General features: G+C 40.3%; 1 protein-coding gene across 11 annotated transcripts in view; it reads left to right on the top strand.

The window, feature by feature from the left end:
* LOC133395366 (FH1/FH2 domain-containing protein 3-like) overlaps positions 1-23894 on the top strand; it is a 47431-nt gene that overhangs the window by 9990 nt on the left and 13547 nt on the right. For 5 of the 11 annotated variants that reach the window (XM_061664156.1, XM_061664160.1, XM_061664158.1 and 2 more), the window contains 13 exons: positions 782-849; positions 15788-15855; positions 16889-16994; positions 17674-17768; positions 18082-18193; positions 18274-18368; positions 18671-18814; positions 18887-19116; positions 20565-20681; positions 20843-21259; positions 22509-22568; positions 22835-22969; positions 23184-23234. In XM_061664156.1, the coding sequence (XP_061520140.1) occupies positions 782-849; positions 15788-15855; positions 16889-16994; positions 17674-17768; positions 18082-18193; positions 18274-18368; positions 18671-18814; positions 18887-19116; positions 20565-20681; positions 20843-21259; positions 22509-22568; positions 22835-22969; positions 23184-23234 (1698 nt within the window). Of the gene's footprint in view, positions 1-781; positions 850-15514; positions 15569-15787; positions 15856-16888; positions 16995-17673; positions 17769-18081; positions 18194-18273; positions 18369-18670; positions 18815-18886; positions 19117-20564; positions 20682-20842; positions 21260-22508; positions 22569-22834; positions 22970-23183; positions 23235-23894 lie in introns of those variants that run through there. The other 6 variants (XM_061664163.1, XM_061664164.1, XM_061664161.1 and 3 more) reach the window with 6 other exon arrangements.

Raw genomic sequence — 23894 nt, 5'->3', positions numbered from 1 at the left:
ACAAACACAACACTGCTTATCCTCCAACAGAACATCATAACTACAGTGAGGCATTGTGGCGGCACCATCATGCTTTGAGGTGTTTTTTCTTCAGGTGGAACTGGGACCATAGTCAAGGCAAATGGAATGATGAACAATCCTAAAAAGCAGGCAGTGTTATCACCAAACAATCAGGCTTCTGTTAGAGAACAAAAAAAAAGAAAGAAAAGTCAGGTAAAGCCTACTAGAAAGGCTGAACTTTATTTTGAGTTAATCAGAGGCACAATAAATGGCAGCAGGTGTGTACTGACTCCCATTTAACATTTAACAGTCTGAATGTGATTGAAGGTGTGCAGACATTTTATATCCACTGAAAAGTATGTATCTTCCATGTTACATTTAAATTGTGTCCAAATGTACAATCTACATCAGATGCAGATAAAATCTAGCTTGACATTACAGCTTCTGACCCTATATACACTGGTTAGTTGACATTGCACATGATTTTTGTGCAGATTTTGTTTAAAATGGTCACCCATTATGAAAGTTAGGGACTTTTGGAAATGTTGGGATTTAAAAATGTTTTGATTGTGAACAAAAATCTATGGGAAAATCTTTGAAAGAATACCCACTGATCATAAAAAAACATTCAGATTAAAAACTAAAAACAAAAAAAAAACCATTCAGGTTGATCAAAAACTGATCTGTAAGTTACCCACGAGCCAATGAAAACCCCCTTGTCCACCAATAGAAATGTCTATACTGCTCAATGGACTTACATGTGTATTTTTGTCTTTCAAAGGTCCAGAGGGAAAAAGCACAGTGTTGTTTTACGAACCCAGCTGACCGTCCGCGTCCACGCCTGCATCGGTGAGTCCCATGTAACATATTTGTATGATTTCTAAAACTGAAATTGCACGCGCACGGTCTGACGCATGAGCAACCCAATGGCCGCCGTATACTGAACATCCAGATTTGTGCCCTGGGATGATAGACCTCCCACAGTGAGGAAGCACTGGCATTTAAGACTCCCAATGCACTTAGTGTAATATGGTATGAACATCATTGTGGGTGCAGCTTAAACAGGGATAGAGAAGTGATGATGATGATGATGACCTCTTTATGTATTGCTGTCAATTACATTAGGTGTTTTAAGTGATGCGACGGTTACCTAGTAGTTTCTCCTCTGGGAATTGGTGAGCTCTGCACTGTTGCACTGTTGGAAACCCCCTTGTGTCTTGCCAGTTTATGCACGATTAAGAGAAAAGAAGCAAGACAGGGAACACTGCAGTGAAAAAAAACGACGAAATGGCATAATTCTATACGATAAAGTGTATTATTAAGTGATGGCAGTCTAAGCATGAAACTGATAATTTTATCAATGTCATGTACAGAGAGAATTTTTTAATTAGCTCCTGTCCAATTGTACCTAATAAAGCGTCCATTGGTCTTGCTGATGCTCTATGATGGTCGTGCATAAAATAATTTTGTAGTCTTAGCTTTTTGTCACATGGTTTGTCTTGGAAAAATGTGTTTACTGTTTACATTTTGTTTTTGTTTGGGTTTATACACAACAATGTGTCAGTCTAATGGAATGTAATTCAGCCAGAGCCACTTCGGGACAATTAACAATCATTAGCGTTATTACGTTCTTAGATGATGACTTGTTAACATGCTAGACTCATTTCCCACAAAAAGAAAAAAAAAAATCATTTTCTCATTCCGAGAAGGAAATTCTCAGTAGTCAAATCGCATAGGGAAAACAAGCTTTATTTTAGCTGTCTCACAGAAATATCCATGAGCATTTGGGCGATTTAAATATCTTATTACGGTAGAGAGCAGCTCAATCTTTTTTGCACGGAATCTCACGAGAGTATTTAGTTGCCATTTCCTGCCCTCTTTCCAAAGGCATTAAATTAATCTCTATCTATGCTTTACTCTCTCCTGTGAGTCTTTTCCTCGCACTGTTTTCCTTCATGACCCGTCTGTGGCCAGCGTCAACACAGTCCCTGCCAGTGATAGCAGCGCTAAATCTCAATGGCAGAATCAGTGCCTAGGACTGTCTGAAAATGAGAGGTCAAAGTTCATCAGAAGCTTCAAGGAGACAAAAACAGAATATGATTTTCATAAACTCTATTAATTGGTCAATTAAATGTACAATTACAGCCAGGTTATTTAAAATTTTAAGTGTGCTACAATACTGTATGTTCTGACATATGGACACTGAATTTAATTCAAAAGTAAAATACAAAATGGTACATTTAAAGACAAAAAAAAAGTTCCACAGAGAAATTGAAGCAAACAACAGGGACCGAAATACCACTGAACAAACAAAAAGGAACAGGTGGCAACACTAGATAATAGCAGCTGATTGGATGAGCACTGAAAAAAAAAAAAAAAAGCAAGTCGTAAGTCTCACTCATTGAGAAGTAATGATAGGAGAGATGTGGGGGAAATCCATCATGAATTAATGGATTTTTATAGTCTACTACAGTACATCTTTCTCTAAATTCCATCCATCCATTTTCTGAGCCGCTTCTCCTCACTAGGGTCGCGGACGTGCTGGAGCCTATCCCAGCTGTCATCGGGCAGGAGGCAGGGTACACCCTGAACTGGTTGCCAGCCAATCGCAGTCTCTAAATTCCTTTTTAAAATTTTTTTTTTTTTTAAATTAAAAACGCAGAGGTATAGGCTCCACTGTGTATTAACAGAATGGGGTCATCAACATAACGTGGATAAGAAAGTTGTGCATCTGCAACTAGTCACAAATAAACACATCTGAACACACAGGTAAAGTCTCACTGAATAGGCCACATTTATATGACAGCCTCTCTGTTTGAGCTGATTGAGCGTAGGGATCGGCGTTGTTGGCTAAATCCCTTTCTTCCACCACTACAGTGCACATGGCCTCATGGGGGGATTACACATAGCACATTGCGGCTTTAGGAAAACCAACATTGTGTTTGCTGTCTTTCAACATGACAAAAACAAATGTCTCTATACCTGACCATCAGCGTATGATGATACGTAGGGTACACCAACCCTTAATGAGGAGCCCTTTAGCCCCCAATCTAGGTTTTACAGGATAGATTTTGGCCAGCTGGAGTCAACATTTCAGAGTACAGTAGCAGTTTCATAATTCTGCTGCATTAAACAGACTTACAAGCAGTGTAATGTGGTCTGTTCGGAGACCGACGGACCAGTTACCCCGCCCTCTGGCTCACTTGTCCACTCATCTACCCCTTTAACGCTCTCTAATCCTTCCGAGGTCTTGACCTTCAAATCGCTTGAGTAGTGGTCAGCATATTATCGGCTAAACACAACGTCTGTCACAATCAAAGACTGAGGTTGCTTGCAGAATCAATCTGCGGTATGTTACCTTTAATGTTGCTTGTTTCCTTTCGGTGCACGGACTGATGATCTGTTTATGATTTAAAAAAAAAAAAAAAAACATAGGCAAGGATCAATTCATTTAAGATGTTGTAATCTCGCCCGGATTGCCGTTTTGATTAGCAAAGAATCGGGAATTGCTTGGATACAGGTCAAATGTCAAGGGTCAGATCTCCAGTAGTCAGGTTGTGAAGATTTACAAAAGTCTGAGACGCCCAAATCTTTGTCTCTCAGTCTCAACGGTCAGGCCCATTTTCACAAATTCTCTCGGATAATCCTGTGGTCTGCTTTCGCATTAGGGTGCCAGTCACAACCTCGTGTTTAAAGGTTAATTTTAGCTGTCTAACGGCAGTGGAGTCGGTGCAGGCCTAAAAGCAGACTGGTGGAGAGAGGTGTTTCCGGAATGGGGGGCGGGGTTGGGAGGTGGGGGTGTGGCAGAGGGCACGTTATCTTTAGAAAGTGGTGACACGACAGAAACATGTGTGGAAGGCACCATTGTTCAACTTTCCTTCAGACAAGAACTAGCTTGCATCCAACATATTTGTGTGTTTCAGAAACAAATAAGAATGATTTCCACGTTAAATCTTGTTTGTCTTTATGTGCTGGTGACGTGCTAACCACTTGCACACCGTGCTTCCCTCAAAGGAAACCAGTACATAGAATTAATGTGGTCTTTAATGTTCTCTTTGTGGTTTAGCGGGTGCTATTTTTTTATTGCGTGACGTCAGATTACTGCGGCTCTTCGACTTGTTCAAGTCAAGTGCTTTTTCTGCACTTTTCTGGAGCGCTTAATTAGTATAACGCCACTGAACCATACAACAACAGTAATAAGCATTACACTCACAGCTTTATGACACTAAATCAAAACTAGTCCTTCATTTAAGGAAGTAATTACAGTAATACATTTCAAGCTAATTGGACAAGCAGGGAGTTTTCATTGTCAACCTTGTTTTCTTTGTGGCTACAACTCCCACATGCACTAATTACTTTTGGTTTAAGTGATCAAAAATAGAGCGGGTATGGTATTTGACAGGTGCACCAGACTAATGAGATGAATACAGCAGGTAAAACAAAAAGGCCTTGCCCGTTTCCTGGCTTCTATTCAATTCCATGTCACTTGACTTTGGAATTTAACTTTTTTTCCCCCCTCAATGCTGTTGGATATTGGAGTCCAAATTATGGGTCTCTAATGACCCCCTGTGGTACATTATAGGTCCTTAGTTTGACATATAGGGCACGTGATTTGCTTTAAATGACATAAGACATCAGCAGTCTTAAATATAAATGCCTGTTTTTAATAGTATATCATAAATATATCCTCACAATCCTAGTAAAGGAACTGTACAGGCTCAACTGACATGGTGATCCAGTGACAAAAGTGGCTGTTTCTATGCCAGCAGGGGTGTAGTGGTACAGTGAAGTCTGGCTTTGAGATGCAAGGAGAGAAAACAGCTGGTTCAAACAGCGATTTATTGTGCGGGCTGCAGGAGATGAGGCCTGGCGATGGCATGGTGTGACAGGGAGATAATGTTTGGCGATGGCTAAGCTAGGAGGGGGCAGTAGAACAGGACATCTGCGGCTTTGCAGTCATTAACGTCCAGATACATTACGGCAGAGCTGAAGGGCTGCTCTGCAATAACATACTCGTAAGCCCTGTTTCATCAAACAGTATACCGGTAGTCCAGTTTGACACAGTATGCAATTTTGGAGGGTTTCCGTTGTCTAAAATTGTGGCGTGTACCTAAATAACTCTTCTGTACTTTATCACTTTGGCCAACCTAATGGTGGGGTGCCTAGGACACAGTTTTCACCGACTGACAAGAGAATCACGACTTATAGTAATTAAATGGGAGTCACGCAAAACCACGGTTATCATTTGTTCGTTGTGTTGCATACCTCATCTTTGTTAATGTCATAGGAGAGCTATTTTGGTGTGATGCTATTTATGGTACGTACAGTAGAACGAACACAAACGCAAGCCAGATCAGGGTTTACCGAACTTTACCGCTTTGCTACTATTTGTCGTATTTAGAAAGTTTTAAGGTAGATATAGGCTTCTATCTAGTAACAATATCAGACATTGTATCATTATCAGACATTGTATCGTCAGAAGGTTTACGGCTGTACCAGTGTATCTGTCTTCCGCCTTGCAGCTTTCAGCACAGATCAAGACAAATAGAACAAGGGAAGCCCGTTGCTTTGTTGTTAGCATTGTTTTTAGCATTAGCATTATGAATCCAGAGATAGTAGCAACGTCTAGCCATTTATCCATCTTCTATAGCGCTTATCCTGTTCAGGGTTGCGGGGAGCTGGAGCCTATCCCAGCTGACTCTAGGCCAAGGGCGGCTAACGCGTCAGCAGTCAATCACAGGGCACTTAATTAGACAACCACTCAAATATACAGTCACACTGTTCACTGTGTGGGAAATGAATTGGTACGAATATTTTCTTCTTATTTAACAGATGTCAAAGCTTGAATATATGTGCTCCCGACACCTTCAAGACTTACGTAGAAGAGTAATACAGTCACGCGAGATTCTTTGCACAGTCTAAGATAGAAGATATAGAAATAACTGAACAGTCTCTGCCTAGTTTTACTCTTTGTAGTCCTTTTGTGTCCATATCTGTGTCCTAAAGTTCATTTTTTAATTTTTTTTTATTTTACCCTAGCTTGACTTCCTGTTTCTGTCCATCTATGTTTACTCTGGTTCGCCCACACTTCTTCTGCTCACCTGTGGCTGAAAAAGAAATGCGCATGTGCATCAACAAAGATATTTTGTTTGCATGGCTTCTTAATCTGTTTTCCTACAAATCAGAATAGAGGACACCCTCATCTTCGGTCAGAGCAAGAGGGAAATACAGGGAAAATTGCTCGCATAGTTTCCCCTTTACCCTCACCGCCGGCTGCATGAGCCCACATGAGTCATTGGCTTATAGCTGCTGTGGGAGATGTGGAGCTGGTGAAGTATTATGGATGGAGGTGTAAAGTGGTGGAAGTAGCGGAATAATTCAGCAGTAGCTCGAAAGCTCCAAACATGTATCTGACCCGGCTCTGCTGGCTTTATGCCTTCTCTGACTTTCAGCTCGTTATGTCATTGTTTTATTAAATATCTGCGACACATTATGAATCAAAAGGGAACATACATCAAACGTGCATTACCTTTTCTTGAATGTCACACTGTATCAATGTCAAATATAGCGAAAGTAGTGTGTTTTTCTTGCTGTGGATGTGGCAGGGTTTTCCCAGGGCTGCAGTTATACTGACAAACATGAGCGGTCCAAGTGTTGTACTGTGGCTGTTTGGATTGAGCCCTCCTAAGCCTCAGTGCACATACTGGAAAAATAATAACCTGCGTAAATGAAGTGGACAGAAGCAACGAGTGACTCAGTGGCAACTGAGTTAGGGGCAGGGGGTTGTGCACCACTGGAACCAGCAATTGCCACTGTTTTTTTCCCCTCTTTTTCCAAGATGTATTTTATATTTAGTAATATTTAATACAGAGTCAGAGTCCCTTTATGGCTCATAATCCCTTTGGTGCTACTTTGGAGTAATGTATGTTTTTCTATCCAACTTCCTATTTTGCACATAGTTTTGCCATTCACACAGCCTAGTTGGGGCACTTATTAACTCTGCCTAGCAGCAAGACTCGTGTCTATGCAAATGTTTACATAACCAGGAGACAGAATGTGAACAATTCTTTGCTACGTTGCTGCCTCTACTATAGATACTATAGCTAAAATTTAATTACACTTGCCGTGGGATGACAAATTGAAATTTAAAAAAAGCACACCACAAAATATGCTGGAGGGCTGTAGTTTTCTTGGTATGAAGATTACCTCAGTGGTTGGTGACCCACCATTCTTTTCATACAAAAACACCACGGTGAGTGACTGTTGTTGACTGTCCCTGCATGCAAAGGTTTAAAAATATATTTGTAAAAAAAAAATCCTTTTGCACCACTGGAGCCAAGATTTAAGACAATGAAAGCCAGAAATCCAAACTTGAGGTTTTAAAATCAGGATCCACATTGTATATAAAAAATACATATATCACTCCATTTGTGTGTATGTGTGTTCAGCTGTGTGTATGTGTGTATAACTGCTAAGTCTGCATTTTTGCTTATAGCCACTGAGCGCGCCTCCGCAAACCTCTGGCTCATCTGTTTTAATCATTTTCCAACGATTACATAATGCAATAAAACATTAGGATCACCGCAAGCTAAACATGCCGACCATGCGCGGGAGAATCTGCAAGCTTGGGGTCCACTCCAGTAGTTGTTGTATTTTTTATTTTTTTTTGGAAGGGATGATTGGTTTTGGGGCTTTGTGAGAAGAGAGAAACGGAAAGAGAGGGATGCGTTCCAGGGAAAATGGATGAATCTGTCAGGAGAGGAAACACACATGGAAGATAAAACAAGAGGGAAATACACCTGTCAGACATTGCAAAAGGTAAAGAAATAAAAGTAAAGAGGAGACAATTCCTTACTGTACTCCTTAATGTGCAAATTCGTATGGCTTTTCTGGCTACCCGACCCAATGAAGCAGGAAGCTACTGTCTTGCCATAGTCCAATACAAACACATGGTAACTGCTGTGTCATGTACGTTGTTGAAGTTATATCACAAATTCAGCCTGTCCGAGATAGTAACGCTCAGCTTGAAGTTATTTAATGCATATATTGTTTATGCTCTGCGAAAACTACTAATATTACTGCATCTTACTGAGTCACTTAGTTGTGAAACTCCTTCTTTGTGTATTACAGACGTCTGTATTATATGAAGGCTCGTACACCAGAAGGAGCACATTGTCAATGGCCTTTGAAGCATGAAATCATGATGCAAGGGTTGAGTTTTATTTTTTTATTCTAATTATGTTTTTACTGTATTTTAGCAATACTGGTGAGTGTTATTCTTATGAAAAACATGTCCCAAAAATAATGGAATTAACATTCATTTCAATGGTGAATGATGTTTTGAGTTGGATGCATGGTCACTATAGGCATCAATGTATATTTATTTGTGCGGTTGTTTGCTGCATCATATACACAAAACAAAACAAGTATGGTATGCATACACACTATTTACTTTTTGCACTCGTCAATTTACTAAAATAGAGCGCAAAAAAATAATAATCACAAGTCCTGTGTTGACATGTAAATCAATTACAAAGGATTATACATTAATCCTTTAAAGATCCAATCCCTGTGCTCGTCTCTCATTTTCCCTCCGTTGTTTATCCGACATGCGACGTCTCCGCACATGCACGGCGAGGCCGGTCCATTAACAATGACAGAGCGAGCGTGAGAAGTGAGAGAGGGCGTGAGAGGGAATGACAAAGGGCGGGTGGGGGTTGTTTGAGGGGAAAACACTGAGCGCTTGTTTCACACGTGCAGACCAAAATCTGGGAGGGAACTGGGCCGGGTTTCCCACAATCAACATTTGTGTAAGGCTGCAGGTCGCACAGTCACTGATGATTTGCAGTTAAACTCCTTAATTATGAGGTGAGCAATGGCATGACAGTGTTAAATAACTTCCCATAGCTCAGAGTTTTTATTTTTAATACAGTGGAACTGAGGTCTCATGGGATTTGCTGATGTTGGCAGTTCAAACTAAAATTGTTGACCTTAATGTTATTTGACTTTAGATGTTCCACTGTATGTATTTTGGGTGCACATTCACTTGATGACAATGACCTGGAACTTCTGAATGCATCAACATGCAGGGCATTTGCATTTAAGATTGTGCAGTGTCTGTTCACATCTTGACGTTATATCGCATGCATAACAAAGGAAAACATTGGTGGTCTTACTCTACACACAAACACACGAAATTCATGGGCCCTCGATCATCATCCTCACCTTCAGCAGCCTCCAGCGCTCCTCCTCGTGGGCCAAGACCAACAAAGAGAAAATAGACAGTCGCAAAATAACAGAGTTGTCCTCAGCAGTTCCGTCGTCACGGCCTGCCAAATGTTCCTTTCTGCCTCGCTTTGACATGAGAATGTAATCGACCATTATTATCCAAACTGTATTAGCCTCTGAGAGACTGATGGGTTATTTTTTTTCCTACACACTCATGAACATGCAGTGCAAGCTGTACTTTGAACACCACAATACTCTGATCCCTTTTCGAAATAGGATTTGAAGATATTGCCATTTTAAAATGTCAACTGTCAAGCGTCTGGCATGATGAGCAGCAAGCAGAAAAAGTGCAGCTGTTTGTGGAATCGACTCTAAAATCATCCATCCTTCCAAATGATTTAGTTTCATCATTCATCATAAGGTCATATTCTTCTGCCCTAATGGATACTAAAAGAGTTTTTTCCCCCCATTGGAAACACACACACTGCTGTGGAATGGTCTCATCATATTAGTTTCGTATATTTACTTGATAGTGTAAAGTTTACAGTGACACAATTGATGACCTGACAGCAGCATGAAAAAAAAGTTACTGTCCGTGTTACAGTGTGTCTGATAGCAAGCCTGGCTATATTTAGCACGATATACTGACACTTGTGAGATTAAATGAAGCCCTCCAGCGTGCCATTACACCTCATGCTTCTCTCACGTATTTAGTTGAGATCCCACGGTAGATCTAGTTTAAGAGCCAACTGACTGATTGGCCCACACAGCCGGGTGGGGGCTTCTTCTTTTTTTTTTTTTTTTTTTTTTTTGAGGGGTGCTATTAAATCCTCAAGAAACACAAGTCAGCGGTTATAGTTGAGCTCAAATGGGGGTTGGGGTGGGTGGCACCAGCTGTGAGGCACCCCTTTCGAGCGTGATGGCCCACTAACAGTTGTGCTGCAGTGAATAATTGTTACCATTGGTTGACCTTGAGCCAGAGCTTTTCCTCTGACACTCATGTGACCAAACAAAGACCACAACATTGACCTCAATTCGAAAATGCATACAGGTCAACGATGACAGCTGTCCATCAGGTGTAACATTTGATTGTTTCTGTCAGCAACTTTTTCAGACTCGCTCAGAATCTGCTTTTCTGAACAATAAAATTTTAATTAAAAAAAATTCCCAAATTCAAAAATTATATTTGGATAAGTTGTTATATTTACTTTGGTCATCAACCATGTAAGGTATTAAAGTCTCATATTTAAATTTCAATCAAATGAATTTGATTCTAATATTTCACATATTATATTATTTTAAACAGTAATACTTTATTTATAATACATCAAAAATAAAATACTTAAAGTTACTGCATTTTGTATGTATTATTGTTATGATTAGGTCATGAATTAATTATAGACAAAAAAAGTCTCTAAAGTGAAAACCATACAAAAGTGTATCTGTCATTGAATAATATTGTTTTTTTTGTTGTGTACTCCACATGAAGAGAAGGGAAATGCCCTAATTCTTGTGTATTATGCAGATCTTTGGATTTAAATAAAAAAAATAAATTGTCCAACACGAAGCACCTCTTCCACCTAGGTGTTTTGAATGCCAGTTTGCCAGTCAACGCATCAACGTACTATTAAATCCATAGTGCTATTTGTTCATCTTCTGTCATTTTGAGACTGATTTTGTCATTAATTTGACTAACGACAGTGTAGCAATACAAATGCATCATAGCTGTGGGTCCCAAGCCTATAACGTTAGCCTCAGTTGGCTTGTGTGAGATCTGTGAGTAGATGCAAAGTAAAATGTTGAGGGATTAGTCAAAGCTGAAGGGTCACTGCACTAATCTCATTATGGCAGGAAAAGGAGGGATCTCAGCACTCCGTAACATAGCAGGAAGAATGCACTGTGGGGGGAATTCCTCTGTGCCCAGGACACTCCCACTGGTCCATGCACAGAGAAACAACTATAAATAAATTGATAAGAAGTTAGAAATGTGATATTGCTTTTTGCTATGATGAAAATGAGTAGTTGTAATGAACAGTCACGGAAAACACTGCTTCAACAAAATAGCAGCGCTAGCAATCTAAGAAAGCATTAGCACTGTAGACAAGCCGATGTTAGCCACGGCTGCTACATTGGTATCGTGACTTCTTCGTAATCAACTTTTACTCTTACACAAAATGTTATCGGTTATTTGGGGGGATTATACAATCAATTAAAATTAAAAAAGAAGTGATAAACGTGCATGTCGAGCATAAATGTTGCCAATTCCACATTGCTTCTGAATGCTCACAGCTGCTTGAGGTCCCTTCGTTCTGCTTATCTTTGCTACTCTTATGTCCAGTTGTTGGCAAACGAGGGATTGACAATTTTCAATTTTCCGGAGGAGCATAATCACATGCACGGCAAATGTTTGACACCTCATTAGTCACAGTTTCTCTTTCAGATTGGTTGTTTTTCCCCAGGTGCGCTGTTTTAAAAAAAATCTAATTAGATGTACAAGATGGGGTTAGAGAGGGCTGATTTTTCTTTTCCATCTTCAGGCCATACTAACATTCTGAACAAATATGCCAAACAAAGATTATTTTAACATCACAAACTTGCAGTTAAAATAATCACTATAGCAAATGAAGCAAATCACTTTATCCAAATAAAACAAAAACAAACTACGCATCTGGGTTGTTGCCAGCTAATCAACAGACACAAACGTGTCTCGCTCCACCTCCACCTTCTCTCAAATAGATTTCTTACACTCCGTTACTCTCCACAGTTTAGCGAATAAATACCCCCCATGCACTGTTTGACACTTTAAATGTGGGCTTACAATTGCAGCGCAGATGTTTATAATAAAGCATCTATCGACAATAACAGCTCATTGTGGTTTTTGTTTTTTCTCTTGCATTTATAAAATCTATTTTAAGGTAGAATATGGGATTAAATTATGCGCTAAGGCTGCCACAATGCAGCGCCTGTGAGGTCAGGGTGAAGAACTATGTCCTTTCAAAAAAAAAAAAAAAAGACTAAACATTTGAACTGAAAACGTGTCATCCAGTTTGCATCCACACGCTGCGTGCATATAAACGCCTGTGTGCACAGACAGCGCTCGAGTACAAGTACAAGCCGCAATGACACATCCCAGCCAGTGTTTCAGGTTTCCTTATGACAATAATAAAGCGCATGGCCGGGGAAAAATGAGAGCCTGGTCTGTGTAGGACACGTGGACAGCCAAGTCCTCACTTGGAACGCCATGGCTTCATTTTTTTCCCCCCTCTGCCTCTTCTCTGTCTGCCTCTCAACAAATGTAGGCATTTGTCTTCATCTATCTTAAGACGCACCTAGTTTGTGAGTTATTGGAATTCCAGTCTTATGTTAGAGTAAAACAAACTGTACTAACACAGTCTAATTAACTGTTCATCTCCAGGTATGTTGATGAACCAGTAAATTCACACCTGTGCTGTACTATATGCAGAAAAAATAATAAGAAGCCCAGCAGCCTTTAAGTTTACAGTAATATAGTCATATTAATATACAGTCATAGTGTTTGATGGGCATGAGGTCAGGACTTAATGAACTGGGCCATGTTTCAACCTTATCACAGCTGCTGACATGCCTCTGACGGACAGCAGATGTTTTCGTAAAGGTTACCCTGACAGCTTTCACTCACGGCTCGGTGAGGAACCTGATTGTCACCCGAGGTTCTTTGTGTGGTTCTAAATGTGATCCCGTGGCCCAGACACTGTGTCCCTGGCTTTGATTCGAAAGGAAACCCAGAAACGGTGACAACGAAGCCATAAAAGTGTTGCAGGCAACCGATTATAGTCCCCATAAAGAAAAGCTCAGCATTATAAAGTGGATTACAAAATAGGGTGGAGGTTTTGACTTGTAATCCTGGCTGCCATAAGCATTTTAGGGTGGAAAACAGGGTGTCTGTGTTATTCTACTGCAACATTTTACATACTTATAAATGACATCCACTCACATGACACTTTATTAGGTACAGATGGACAATCTAATTTAAAAACAAATGACATGTTGTTGGCATATTTAGCGATATGACAGGGACAAAATATTAGAAATACTTGAAGTATGATGCAAACTGTAAATGACACCCACAATAGTAAACATTTAATTAACAGCTTTATAACAGTGTCAGTCAAAACCTGGCCATACTTTTGTCATATAGCTCTTGTGTTGAGGCTCGTTGGATTGTGTGAGTGTGTCGTGTCTTGAATCCGATATTAAAAACATTTCATTATTGGTTTCCTTTTTAATGATTTATGACATAAAGAAAAACAACCAATCACACTCACATTTATACCTACGCACCCATTTAGTTTTCAGTAAACCTAACATGCATGTATGTTGTGGATATGACTGGAATACCCCACAGAAAGGTTAACCTAGAGTCCAACCAAAAAAAAAAAAAAAACCTCAGACCTTCAATGCTTTCATCTACAGACAAGACAATCATTTATTTTGTCCTCACATCTGACAATTTTTTTAATTTTCATTCAATTGTTTTTGTATGCTGAGCGCTTCTTAGCATTAATTTAGATCCTTTCATGGAACTGGCGACTGCTGTCGACTATTTTAGCAACATTACACAAGAGCGAGTGATGTACGGAAGTGTGATATTGATTTGATACGTCACTTTTACAAGCACCGTTCATTAGTTAACAGTAATGAGCAACACAAAAAATATGATTTGTTTGTTTATTTAATTAGTTATTCGGCTCAGCCACCACAAATAGCATTAAACAGTGACGTTAGTGGAGTTAGCCGCTAGCATTACATGCTAAGTAGCTCTAGCTTCATTGTCAACAGTGACCAAAAAAAAAAAATGAAACAAATGAATCTTGTTTTACTGTTTCACTTTCACGGAATGAGTATGACGATTATTCCACTTTATGTCTAGTCGTATCATGATATTACGTCATTTACTGGGTTCTCCGTGACAAAGCAAAAGTTCCACAACGTTGTCTGGAAATGCAAAATGAAGCCAAGTGTCTTGACCCCTGTGAACTTGTTAGCCGCGTTAGCACTTCAGTCGAGAGTCAACTCTTATTTGTACATTTAATGTGTCATTAATGTGTCATTGCATGAGCACACATGGAGGTTTACCATGACATCTACGGGCACATCTAGCCTTTGTCGTCATCTGACAACCATTCATACTTGAAATCAAATGCTTTTTTTAAACAATGTTTTTAACAACCCACAGTAATTTTAGATAACCTCTGACTGTTGATGTAGGCCAAATTAACGGTTTAGAACACCGGTGAGGCGTAGTGATATGTAATTTTAAAAGTCCCACTGCTGTTGTAGTCTACTGTATAGGCTATCATCACTCATGGAATGACTCTTGTCCTATCAAATTCCTTGGTCAGAACTAACTTTTTTATAAACAGACATTTTATGGATGTTGCTTCGTCAGGGAGACAGACAGGAGCGTAATTCTTCGAGTGGAATGATAATGATTGTGACCCTGGTCGTGGGTTAGCCTCATTTGGTCCCGAGATTGTTACCACTGAGCTCCAGACAGACAGGCCAGCACTGCAGCCCTGCCAGCCCATGTTTTTATATTTATACAGTATTTTACAATACACTGCTATTTTCTTTGATTAAAAAACGTAAAGGATTTGTGTTTTTTTTTTTTTTTGGGAGGATAGAACGGATTAATGGCGTCTCAATTCATTTTAATGGGGAACATTTATTTGATAAATAAATAAATTGATAAATAATTTGATAAATAAAAATATTGAGTTACAAACTTGGTCACGGAGCGAATTAAACTCGCATTCAAGGTACCACTGTATTTCTATTGCTTCCTGTGGAGAAACAAAGTAAAGATATTGGAGGCCAACCAGCATCCTGGAATGGATTGTGCTCCATATTTGGATGGAGTGAATTTCTGCAAACGCCTCATAAACACTATTTCACTGCTGCAACAAATAGAGAGTATAGTGAACAAGGTCATGAATGTTTTTTTTCTTTTTTCTTCATGTTGGAACATGAGTTTAAGTATAAGTATCATTGCAGTGTTATCAGCACTTATAGCACTTTCCATGTCATGACCTGAATACCTCATGGCTGAAACCAAGCCAGTGGCTCATTAACATTCCATTACAACTCTAATCACTACTGCAACGTATACATGTGTGCGTGCGTGTGTGTGTGTTAGTGTGCGTGTGTGTATGTGTGTGTTTGTGTGTGTGTGTGTGTCCGTGCGTCACAGACAGGGAGCGAGAGGTCGTACACGTGCCCTTCGGCCGGTGAGGACACGGCCAAAGTGTGCGGTGTCGTGGTCGGTGCCAGTGGCCAGCAGGGCACTGATGTGTGTGATGAGGTCCATCGACTCCTCTTGTCAAAACCTTCGCACATCTGAGAGTCATTGAGAATTTTTTTTCATAAAACGTGTAAAGCCGGGGAATAAACAAGACATGCCAAAAAGGAAGCACTATCTTTAGCTTTTGGGGATATTGTTAATTAAATCATAACATCTTTCACCCACATGACTGTTTCTCTCTATCTCTCTCTCTCTCTCTATCTCTCTCTCTCCCTGCAGAAAGACTGTATAACTCCAATGGACGTGACTTGAGAAGGGCGTTGTTCTCACTAAAACAAATCTTTCAGGTAACAAGGACCTAAGCTTATTGTAGCTTCTATGAACTCGCAGTCAATTTGTTGGTCACGTTGCATAACAGTTTGGTTACTGCGGTGGCCGCACTCGCCACTTCCACAATGACGGGGATCATCAACGTGGCAGTTGTCCGTGTTTCTTTTAGTGCCGATGGATTTGGCCCCCCGCTGAAAACAACGTCAATTTGGGCCCAACCACCAGTGGTGGGAAGTAACAAAGTACAAAGTACAGGAGTTACTGTACATAAGTAGATTTTAGTAGGTATCTGAACCTTACTTGAGTGTTTATTTTTCTGAAGACCTTTTTCGTATGCCCCTTTATTTGAAAAAATCTATATATGTGTAGTTTCTACTCCTTATTTTGTCAAAATAGTCTCGTTAATTATTTCAACCTCCCCGGATGACATTATGAATTGAAAAAGATGTAAAGAGAGAGCGGTAAAGTTAACTGTGGTTGAGATCTTGGGGTCTTATAAGGCTGTAAAAACAGGGACAGTAGCGTCAAGGAGTAACGTCAGCAAGGGAGCAATAAACTCAGTGAAGCAAGATCTTCACCATCAACGGCATTTTTTAAGAGAATTGTTTACATGTGTTGGTTCCATTAATGTTTTGTGTCTTGTGCCAGCCTAAAAATCACAAGCTTCTGGTGTCCAAAAAAAACCACATTGAAGTAAGGCGTCTTTTTTCACTTGTTAATATTAACTAATTTAGCATGTTTTCGCAGTTCAAAATGTTAAGAAACTGTGAGGGCAAGTTGCACTGATAGCATAAAATTCGAGCCGACACTAGCGAGCAAATTTTGTGACATTAGGAACTTGTTCATCTTGTCTGTGTCAAAAAAGAATGACAGGGCAAGAACAACAAGTTGCACTTGCTTTTGACAGTCTGGTCTCAACCAGCACTTTACTTCCTCCTGCTGGGAGGTAGATAAAATGCATTTAGGCAAAATTAAGACTTATTTGATCACTGTGTGGGGGTATAATCGATATTACAATATAACCTTAATTTCCATTTTTCTGTACACTAGGATGACAAAGACCTGGTCCATGAGTTTGTGATGGCTGAAGGCTTGACGTGTCTCATCAAAGTGGGCGCAGAAGCGGACCAGAACTATCAGAACTACATATTAAGAGGTATAGGCCATGCAGTAATAGCAATATACTACACTGAAACAAAATAAAGTATGTGCAGTCCGTGCCACCGAGCAATATTCCAACTGGGCAAAAATCTTTTCCAATTGGATAAATATATCCCCAATTTTTATTTTGTTTTCATCCTCGTATGAAGTATAAATTCTATTTCAGTGGTTGATATACTTTTAACACTCCAAAACATATGTCGTGGGTCATCTTTTCATCGTGGTGGTGTTTTTGTTTGGCATTAACAGGCTCATGACTCCCAGTAGTGATGAACAGCATAGGGGCAGCTCAGAGCGCTTTGTAGTAGTTGTCTGCGGTCCCGCCGAGAGAAACCCCCCGATTAATCATCCAGAAATAAAAACACTGCAGCGAGGGGGCACATATGACTCACTTTATTTTTAGAAGATGTACGGCTGCTTTTGTTGGGGAGTTTACAGGTGTAACAGCCACACCGGTATAAGTGACGATATGCCAACATGACACAATCCCTCAAATACGCAGTAGATTGTTTATATGGATGTGTGACAGTATTGCTAGATTGACAAAAAGGCATCCTGCAGCAGTTGTATGAAAAAACATTCAAGTGTATGTGGCAAAAGGAAGTTTGCAGACATTGCAGAAGTTTCGTTATTAATTTTCTTTTTGAATGTGTTTATTTTCCTGTGTTTGACAGCTTTGGGGCAAATAATGCTGTATGTCGATGGGATGAACGGCGTGATTGGCCACACCGAGACAATTGAGTGGCTTTACACGCTTGTCGGCTCAAAGGTATAACAGCCCAAAATCCAGAAAAGAAAAAAAAAACCTAAACCATTGGTTTTATCACCTTTAACAGAAATATGTGATGTAGCAGTTTTTCCAACATAAGTAGTCCACTATGATATATATAAAAACAATATCTACTGCAATTGCTTTATGGATTGGTTTCAACGTGTTTACATCTTTTTATTATTCTGTGTGTGACACTCAGAGGAAAACATTTTAGACACTCCTGCTTTAGAATCAAATGCAAATTACGCTGCACAACCCCCCCAAAAAATCCCTGGCTTTGTCTGATTAAATTGTATCCCCTCTCTTCTAGTTCCGTCTCGTGGTAAAAACAGCGATGAAGCTTTTGCTGGTCTTCGTGGAGTACGCCGAGTCCAACGCACCGCTGCTCATAGAAGCCATAGCCACTGTAGATTCCAAGAGAGGTGCGCAGGAAATCCATCATTCGTAATTCTGTTCATTTGCAATTTATTTACTGGTTTCATACTTGAAATGGTTTTTCCAGGTTGCAAAGTGTGGTCCAACGCCATGGAAATTTTGCAAGAGAAAGATGGCGTGGACACGGAACTGCTGGTCTATGCCATGACCCTCATCAATAAGGTATTTTAAAAGATATTAAGGAAAAGTGACTTTTTAATTGCTTTTACAGTGAACCCCTGTTTATTGTGGGTGATACGTTGCAGACCCACCTGCATTTTTTGAAATTACACAATACAGAGGGACCAGAAACGGTTTAAACACATTCAAACTTGTGGTACTAAATGTACTCATGGAAGTATTGAAAATAATGTTTTGACTACGACACAAGTGTTCAAATGTCCCTAATTTTCATAACGAACACAAATATTTGGGTCTCTGGAATGCGGGCCTGCTCATCAACTCTGTCCGTCCTTTTTCGGCAGACATTGGCAGCCTTACCAGACCAAGATTCCTTCTATGACATGGTTGACGGTCTGGAGGAGCAGGGAATGGAGACAGTAACCCAGAGACACCTGGGTCGGAAAGGCATTGATCTCGACTTGGTTGAGCAGCTTAACATCTATGAGGTTTGCATATTAAAAGGGAAAATTAACCAAGTGTTACTACCGTATAAAAGCTCATCAATGTTTATCTACCAGTCCACGCTCCGGCACGAGGATGGCGACGATGACGCCCAGCCAACGGGGCGACGGGATCGTCGGCGGGCGAGCATCGGGGCCGGGGATAAGCGGTGCGGCTTGGAGCGGAGGCGGAGCCGCAGGGCTTCTCTCGGCCGATCTGGTCAGGCGTCCCCCTGCAGTCCTGCATCCCCGCAGAGAGCGGGGTTCCACCCTTTTAACGGACAGAGAGCCGAGGAGATAAGCGAGAGGTGAGTGAGTGAACGGAGGCGGACATAGGTCAAGATAGGCCAACAATCCGCTCGTCACTTCTTGCTGGATTTATCTTGAAATATAGTTGAAACAACACAGGAGAGAAAACTTCTGACTGTTTTGTATCAACGCTTTCTGCTCCAGAGCACTTTCAGGTTGCCTTCCATCCATGTAAGTTCAAAAGTTCACTGAGTTAACTGAAAAGAAGATCGGTTTCTGACCTCTACTGTGGTCCTGCACTACTATCAATTTACAGTACTACACGCACTTTCACCTCCAAGCTTGTAGCGACTCATTGTGTATCTCAAGCGAGCACTGAATCACTAAAACATTTTTGTTGGACGTAAACAGCCGTACAGCCCTTAATTCTTAAAGTGTACACACAATTAAACAGCACAGGCTCCTCTCAATGCAATGTGTGCTCTAATATACAATAATTTATTGCAGGTACCCCGCACTCGCACAGGATTGTGTTACAATACAGCCACACTTTGTGAATCTGTATGCTGCAAGACACTTTAAATACAGCCAAGCATGCAATACAGTGTGCATTTTAATAATTAGGAATGAAAAAATAATAATAATGCAAGTCATGCAAGTTATTTCAATAATGTACATGTGCATGTCAATAAAAATGAATTTTGTAGAAAGGTAAAAAAAATTTCAGTAGTTGGATGCAAAAAGTGAATCTCACATTGAAGACATAAGAAAATACTTCCTGATTTCTATATTAAAAATTATTTTCATTGTTTCTTTTGCAAAATTATAATTGCTTGTTATGGTAACTTTTGTTTTGTTAGCTGTAAACTTTACTCATTGAAATTAGACAATTTAAAACAACTTAAAATCATGAAAGATTTCACTCATCAAAATAACAAGTTTCACTTTTTGAATCGAACTACTGAAATAGATTGGGTTTTCCAAGATATTCTAATTCATTGGGATGTACTTACAGAATATGTGTTTTACTGTCTGGTATCAAAATATTGATATTATATGATCAGGGTTATGATGTGTAACAAAAGATCTAATGTCCTGCATCATCTCATATAACACCCTCAATCCATTCACTTTCTGTATTTCTTCTTTATTGTAATGTATACTGTAATTAAGATACAGACTGATGCTATTCTGTGATTAATAATTGCTAATTGCTCAACATTTTAATCACGCTTGATTACATTGCCTATTTGCAGTCAAAATGCTCAAAAACTCCAATCCGACTGTTGTGATGTCATCACCTATGCTGCTTGCAGCCACTAGAGGGCATAGTTGCACGATATGTGATGCAAAGATTTGCTCATCTGCATTACTGTATAGTGCTTGATTCATTACTCAATCATATTCAGTTTTGAATGATATCTTTGTCCTTCCATAAATGTACCGTTCATTCTCCTGTCATCCGCCTATGCATGTAACCATACTTCCGATCTCACCCCTTCCATAGAGATGAGGAATGTGAGGATGCAGTGATAAAGAAGTATGAAGAAGATGAGCCTGCACTGACTGAGTCTGATTCAGATGAAAACCATGATGCTTTTTTGTCTAGTCACAGTAGTTCCAGGTACAATGGGACAAACTGTACAGTCTTCTAAAACAAATCTCAGGAGCTCTTCAAAACTGTTAGAATACATTGACTGTTTTCTAGTTGAGCTGCTTTCCCATTGCTTTACAGTTTTATTTCATTTTATGTTTATTCCTCATTTTCCAATACTCTCTTCCTAGCTCGGTTAGGCACCTTCCATCCATCATTCAACGGACGATCCAATCCATCACCATCACATCTAAACCCATACACGAGCGGGACCCAGGGAATTGGAAAGAATCACCTCCTGCCAGCACCCTGAGCTCCCCCTTGACGCCCATGTCCCCTCCTCCCATAACCCCTCCTCCCATGCCCCCGCCCCTCGGCGCCCCCTCGCTTTTGGCCGCACTGTTGGCCAGGAAGAGGGTTACCAACACCGTGCCAGCCACCAAGGAGATCAGCCCGCCGTTGCGTGGCAACTCGTATCTCTTCCCTGAGCACCCTCCCTACAAGCCCCACTCGCCCTTCCACCTCTTCTCCTACGACCTGGATGAAGAGACGTCACCCCAATCTCCATCCAAAGCCTGTGTGGAGTCAGACAATACGACACCTCCAAGGTCAGAGGGACACCCAGACTTGAATTTTCCTGTCAGGATTCGGGCTTTTTCTTAAGCTTTCCTTATTCACTAGCTCCACTTTGAGAAAGTCTTCTTTGAGTGCTCTGTTTGAGTCTGTTTGTCACTACTCTTGAAATCACTTTTTCTTACTTACTCACTTGTTATAATGACTCACTTTGGTTCTCAGCACACGATTCCCTGTTCTTTATTCCTCACAAACGTTTTTCACTCTTCACCTGTGGACCTCTATGGATCTTCTCTTGACTTGTTAACATTTTCATTTGCATACAGTTGTGGCTCTTTCCACTTTCTCAGTATTGTTTTCATTCATCGTTTCCTCATGCTTTTTCCTTGCACTTCCCCCTTCGCACTTGGATCTACTCTTTAAGTATTTGGAAATAAATGGTCATGTATTAATGTATCTGATATGACAGTGAATATATATAGAGACAGGAAACAAACCCAAAGAGAAAACTAATATTACACTTCCACAATAAAATCCAAGAGCCCCCACATTTTCACTTTTCAACATTATTTGGGAAACCTATCCTCTGTTATTCGCTGAAAAACTCAAGCATTTTCTGTTTTTGTGCTAAAGCCAGTAAACAGTATTGCTTTGGTGGAATCTTAGTGTCAAAGAACTGTTGAAGTGAGTTGAGGAGCTTTATTTACACAAAAGTAGTCCTTTTCCACCATCTTGTGGCATCTAGAGTAGTGTAAGGGGCGGTCAATTACCTGCAGATCCCCCCCATTCATTGTTTCTCCGCTTTAGCTTTTTAATAGCTATTCACCAGAGCAAAAAAAAAAAAAATAATACACATGCAGCAAAGTCTCACAATAACATCCGCTGACAACCCGGGCTATACTCTGAGCTCCTCTCTGACATGAAAAGATCTTAGAACAGTCGAGATGTATTACTTCAAGTTCAACCAACTTCCTTGACACCAATTACTACTTCCATATTAGTCAGGGCTTTGGCGCTGTCTTGTGGCATCTTAGGGCCTGACATAAATTGCACAAAAAAGACAAAAGGGGGAGTTTTTCAGCAAATCGCTGATGATAGGGTTCCCCCCAATAATGCAAATAGGTGAATTTGTGAAACGTTGTTGTGCCATCCGCATTTTGGTGAGGAAACGAGGTGTCATTTAGCCTCAATTTTTTGCCTCTGACTGGTTAGTCAACGTGGTGTTGCGTTGCTTGGAAGCCTGTCTCACTGCCATCATGTTTCACGTTCCTTTTCTTCTCCAAGGAACGGAGGTCTCATTTCCTACTCAACTCAAAGGTGCCCCTCTACGCCCACCAGTCCCAGGTGAGGTCACCTGACCCGCAAGTGCCCACACATCATCTTCATATTCATGCTTTGTCTGTGTGTCTGCATGGTCCCGTGTGGACTAACTTGTGTCCAACCTTGAGGTGTCTCGCCAATGAATTAGCAGCTCAGATACAGGACAAATGTATTTCTTCGTGATACCATAGTTGATGAGAGCTCAATACTAAATGCATAGTAACTGATGTCTGAAACAAATTTAACTAATGTACAAAAAGAAAAAAAAGCATAATTTCGTTCTCCCTCAGGCCTCCTCTGGGAGGTCTCCTGTCCTCCTCGTACCGGCAACACCAAGAGTCTTTGGCAGCCGAACGAGAGCGGCGCCGCATGGAGAGAGAGGAGCGGCTGCAAAGGATCGAACGAGAGGAAAGGAACAAACACAGGTGTGGCCTAGTTGTGTTTTTTTTCTTTTTTCATATATATATAGGCATTGCTTTCATGTACAGGAAAAGCCTCTTACATCTTCTGCATGCAAAATGTCAAAAAAACAAACCAAAAAACAGTATAATTTCCTCCCCATGTGGTTGGATGACATCACAATTCATCCCTACTTGCACATTTTAAACACACTTGAACCACTTTATGTGTGTGCCACAGCCGAGACTATGTGGATAAAATGGAAGAAGCCAGAATGGCGCGGGAAGAGAGGTAAGCATGTGTGCACTAAATAAAAACAACACACACATGAAATACCCCATGAGTAGCATGTTTCATGTGGTGGTTTTGGAATCATGGTAATTAATTCTTTACTTCTAGGTAATTTTAGGTTACTTTCTTACCTTTTGCTCTTGTAAACAACAGAAAATGTATAGAATGCTGCATTTATTAGATTGATCCTTGAGATCCAGCGTATGGTCCCCTCTATGTACTAGTATGCTGTATGTCCTCACGAGTAGGACAGTTCAGCATACTAGTAGAAGAACTAGGTTGCACTAGGAGAATGTCTGTCTTAATAGTAATGTTTTCCACTAGTAGTGTCATTTTGGAAGAAATGTCTTAGAGTAGTGGCAGGCAGCAGTGGATTAAGCGCTACTAGTAAGACGCAGTCGTTCTACTAGTGCGCCCAAGACATTCTACTAGTGTCCAAAATTCTCTTACTAGTGATAACAAAGAGCATACTAGTACAGTACATGGACCTTAAGATGGACATCAAGGATTATGATTAAATGCTCAATCGGCCGTCTGCGCACACTGCTAAATTTTTTGCTTAAGCCAGTTGACCTCACCTAAACAAATGCAGGAACATTTTATGAGCCTATAATGATGTTTACATAAAGGAATAATTAGGAGAAAAGTAGCTGAGACGAG

Source organism: Phycodurus eques, chromosome 20 (assembly GCF_024500275.1).
Source record: "Phycodurus eques isolate BA_2022a chromosome 20, UOR_Pequ_1.1, whole genome shotgun sequence".
Taxonomy (NCBI): domain Eukaryota; kingdom Metazoa; phylum Chordata; class Actinopteri; order Syngnathiformes; family Syngnathidae; genus Phycodurus; species Phycodurus eques.
This window is presented reverse-complemented; position numbering and strand designations above follow the sequence as displayed.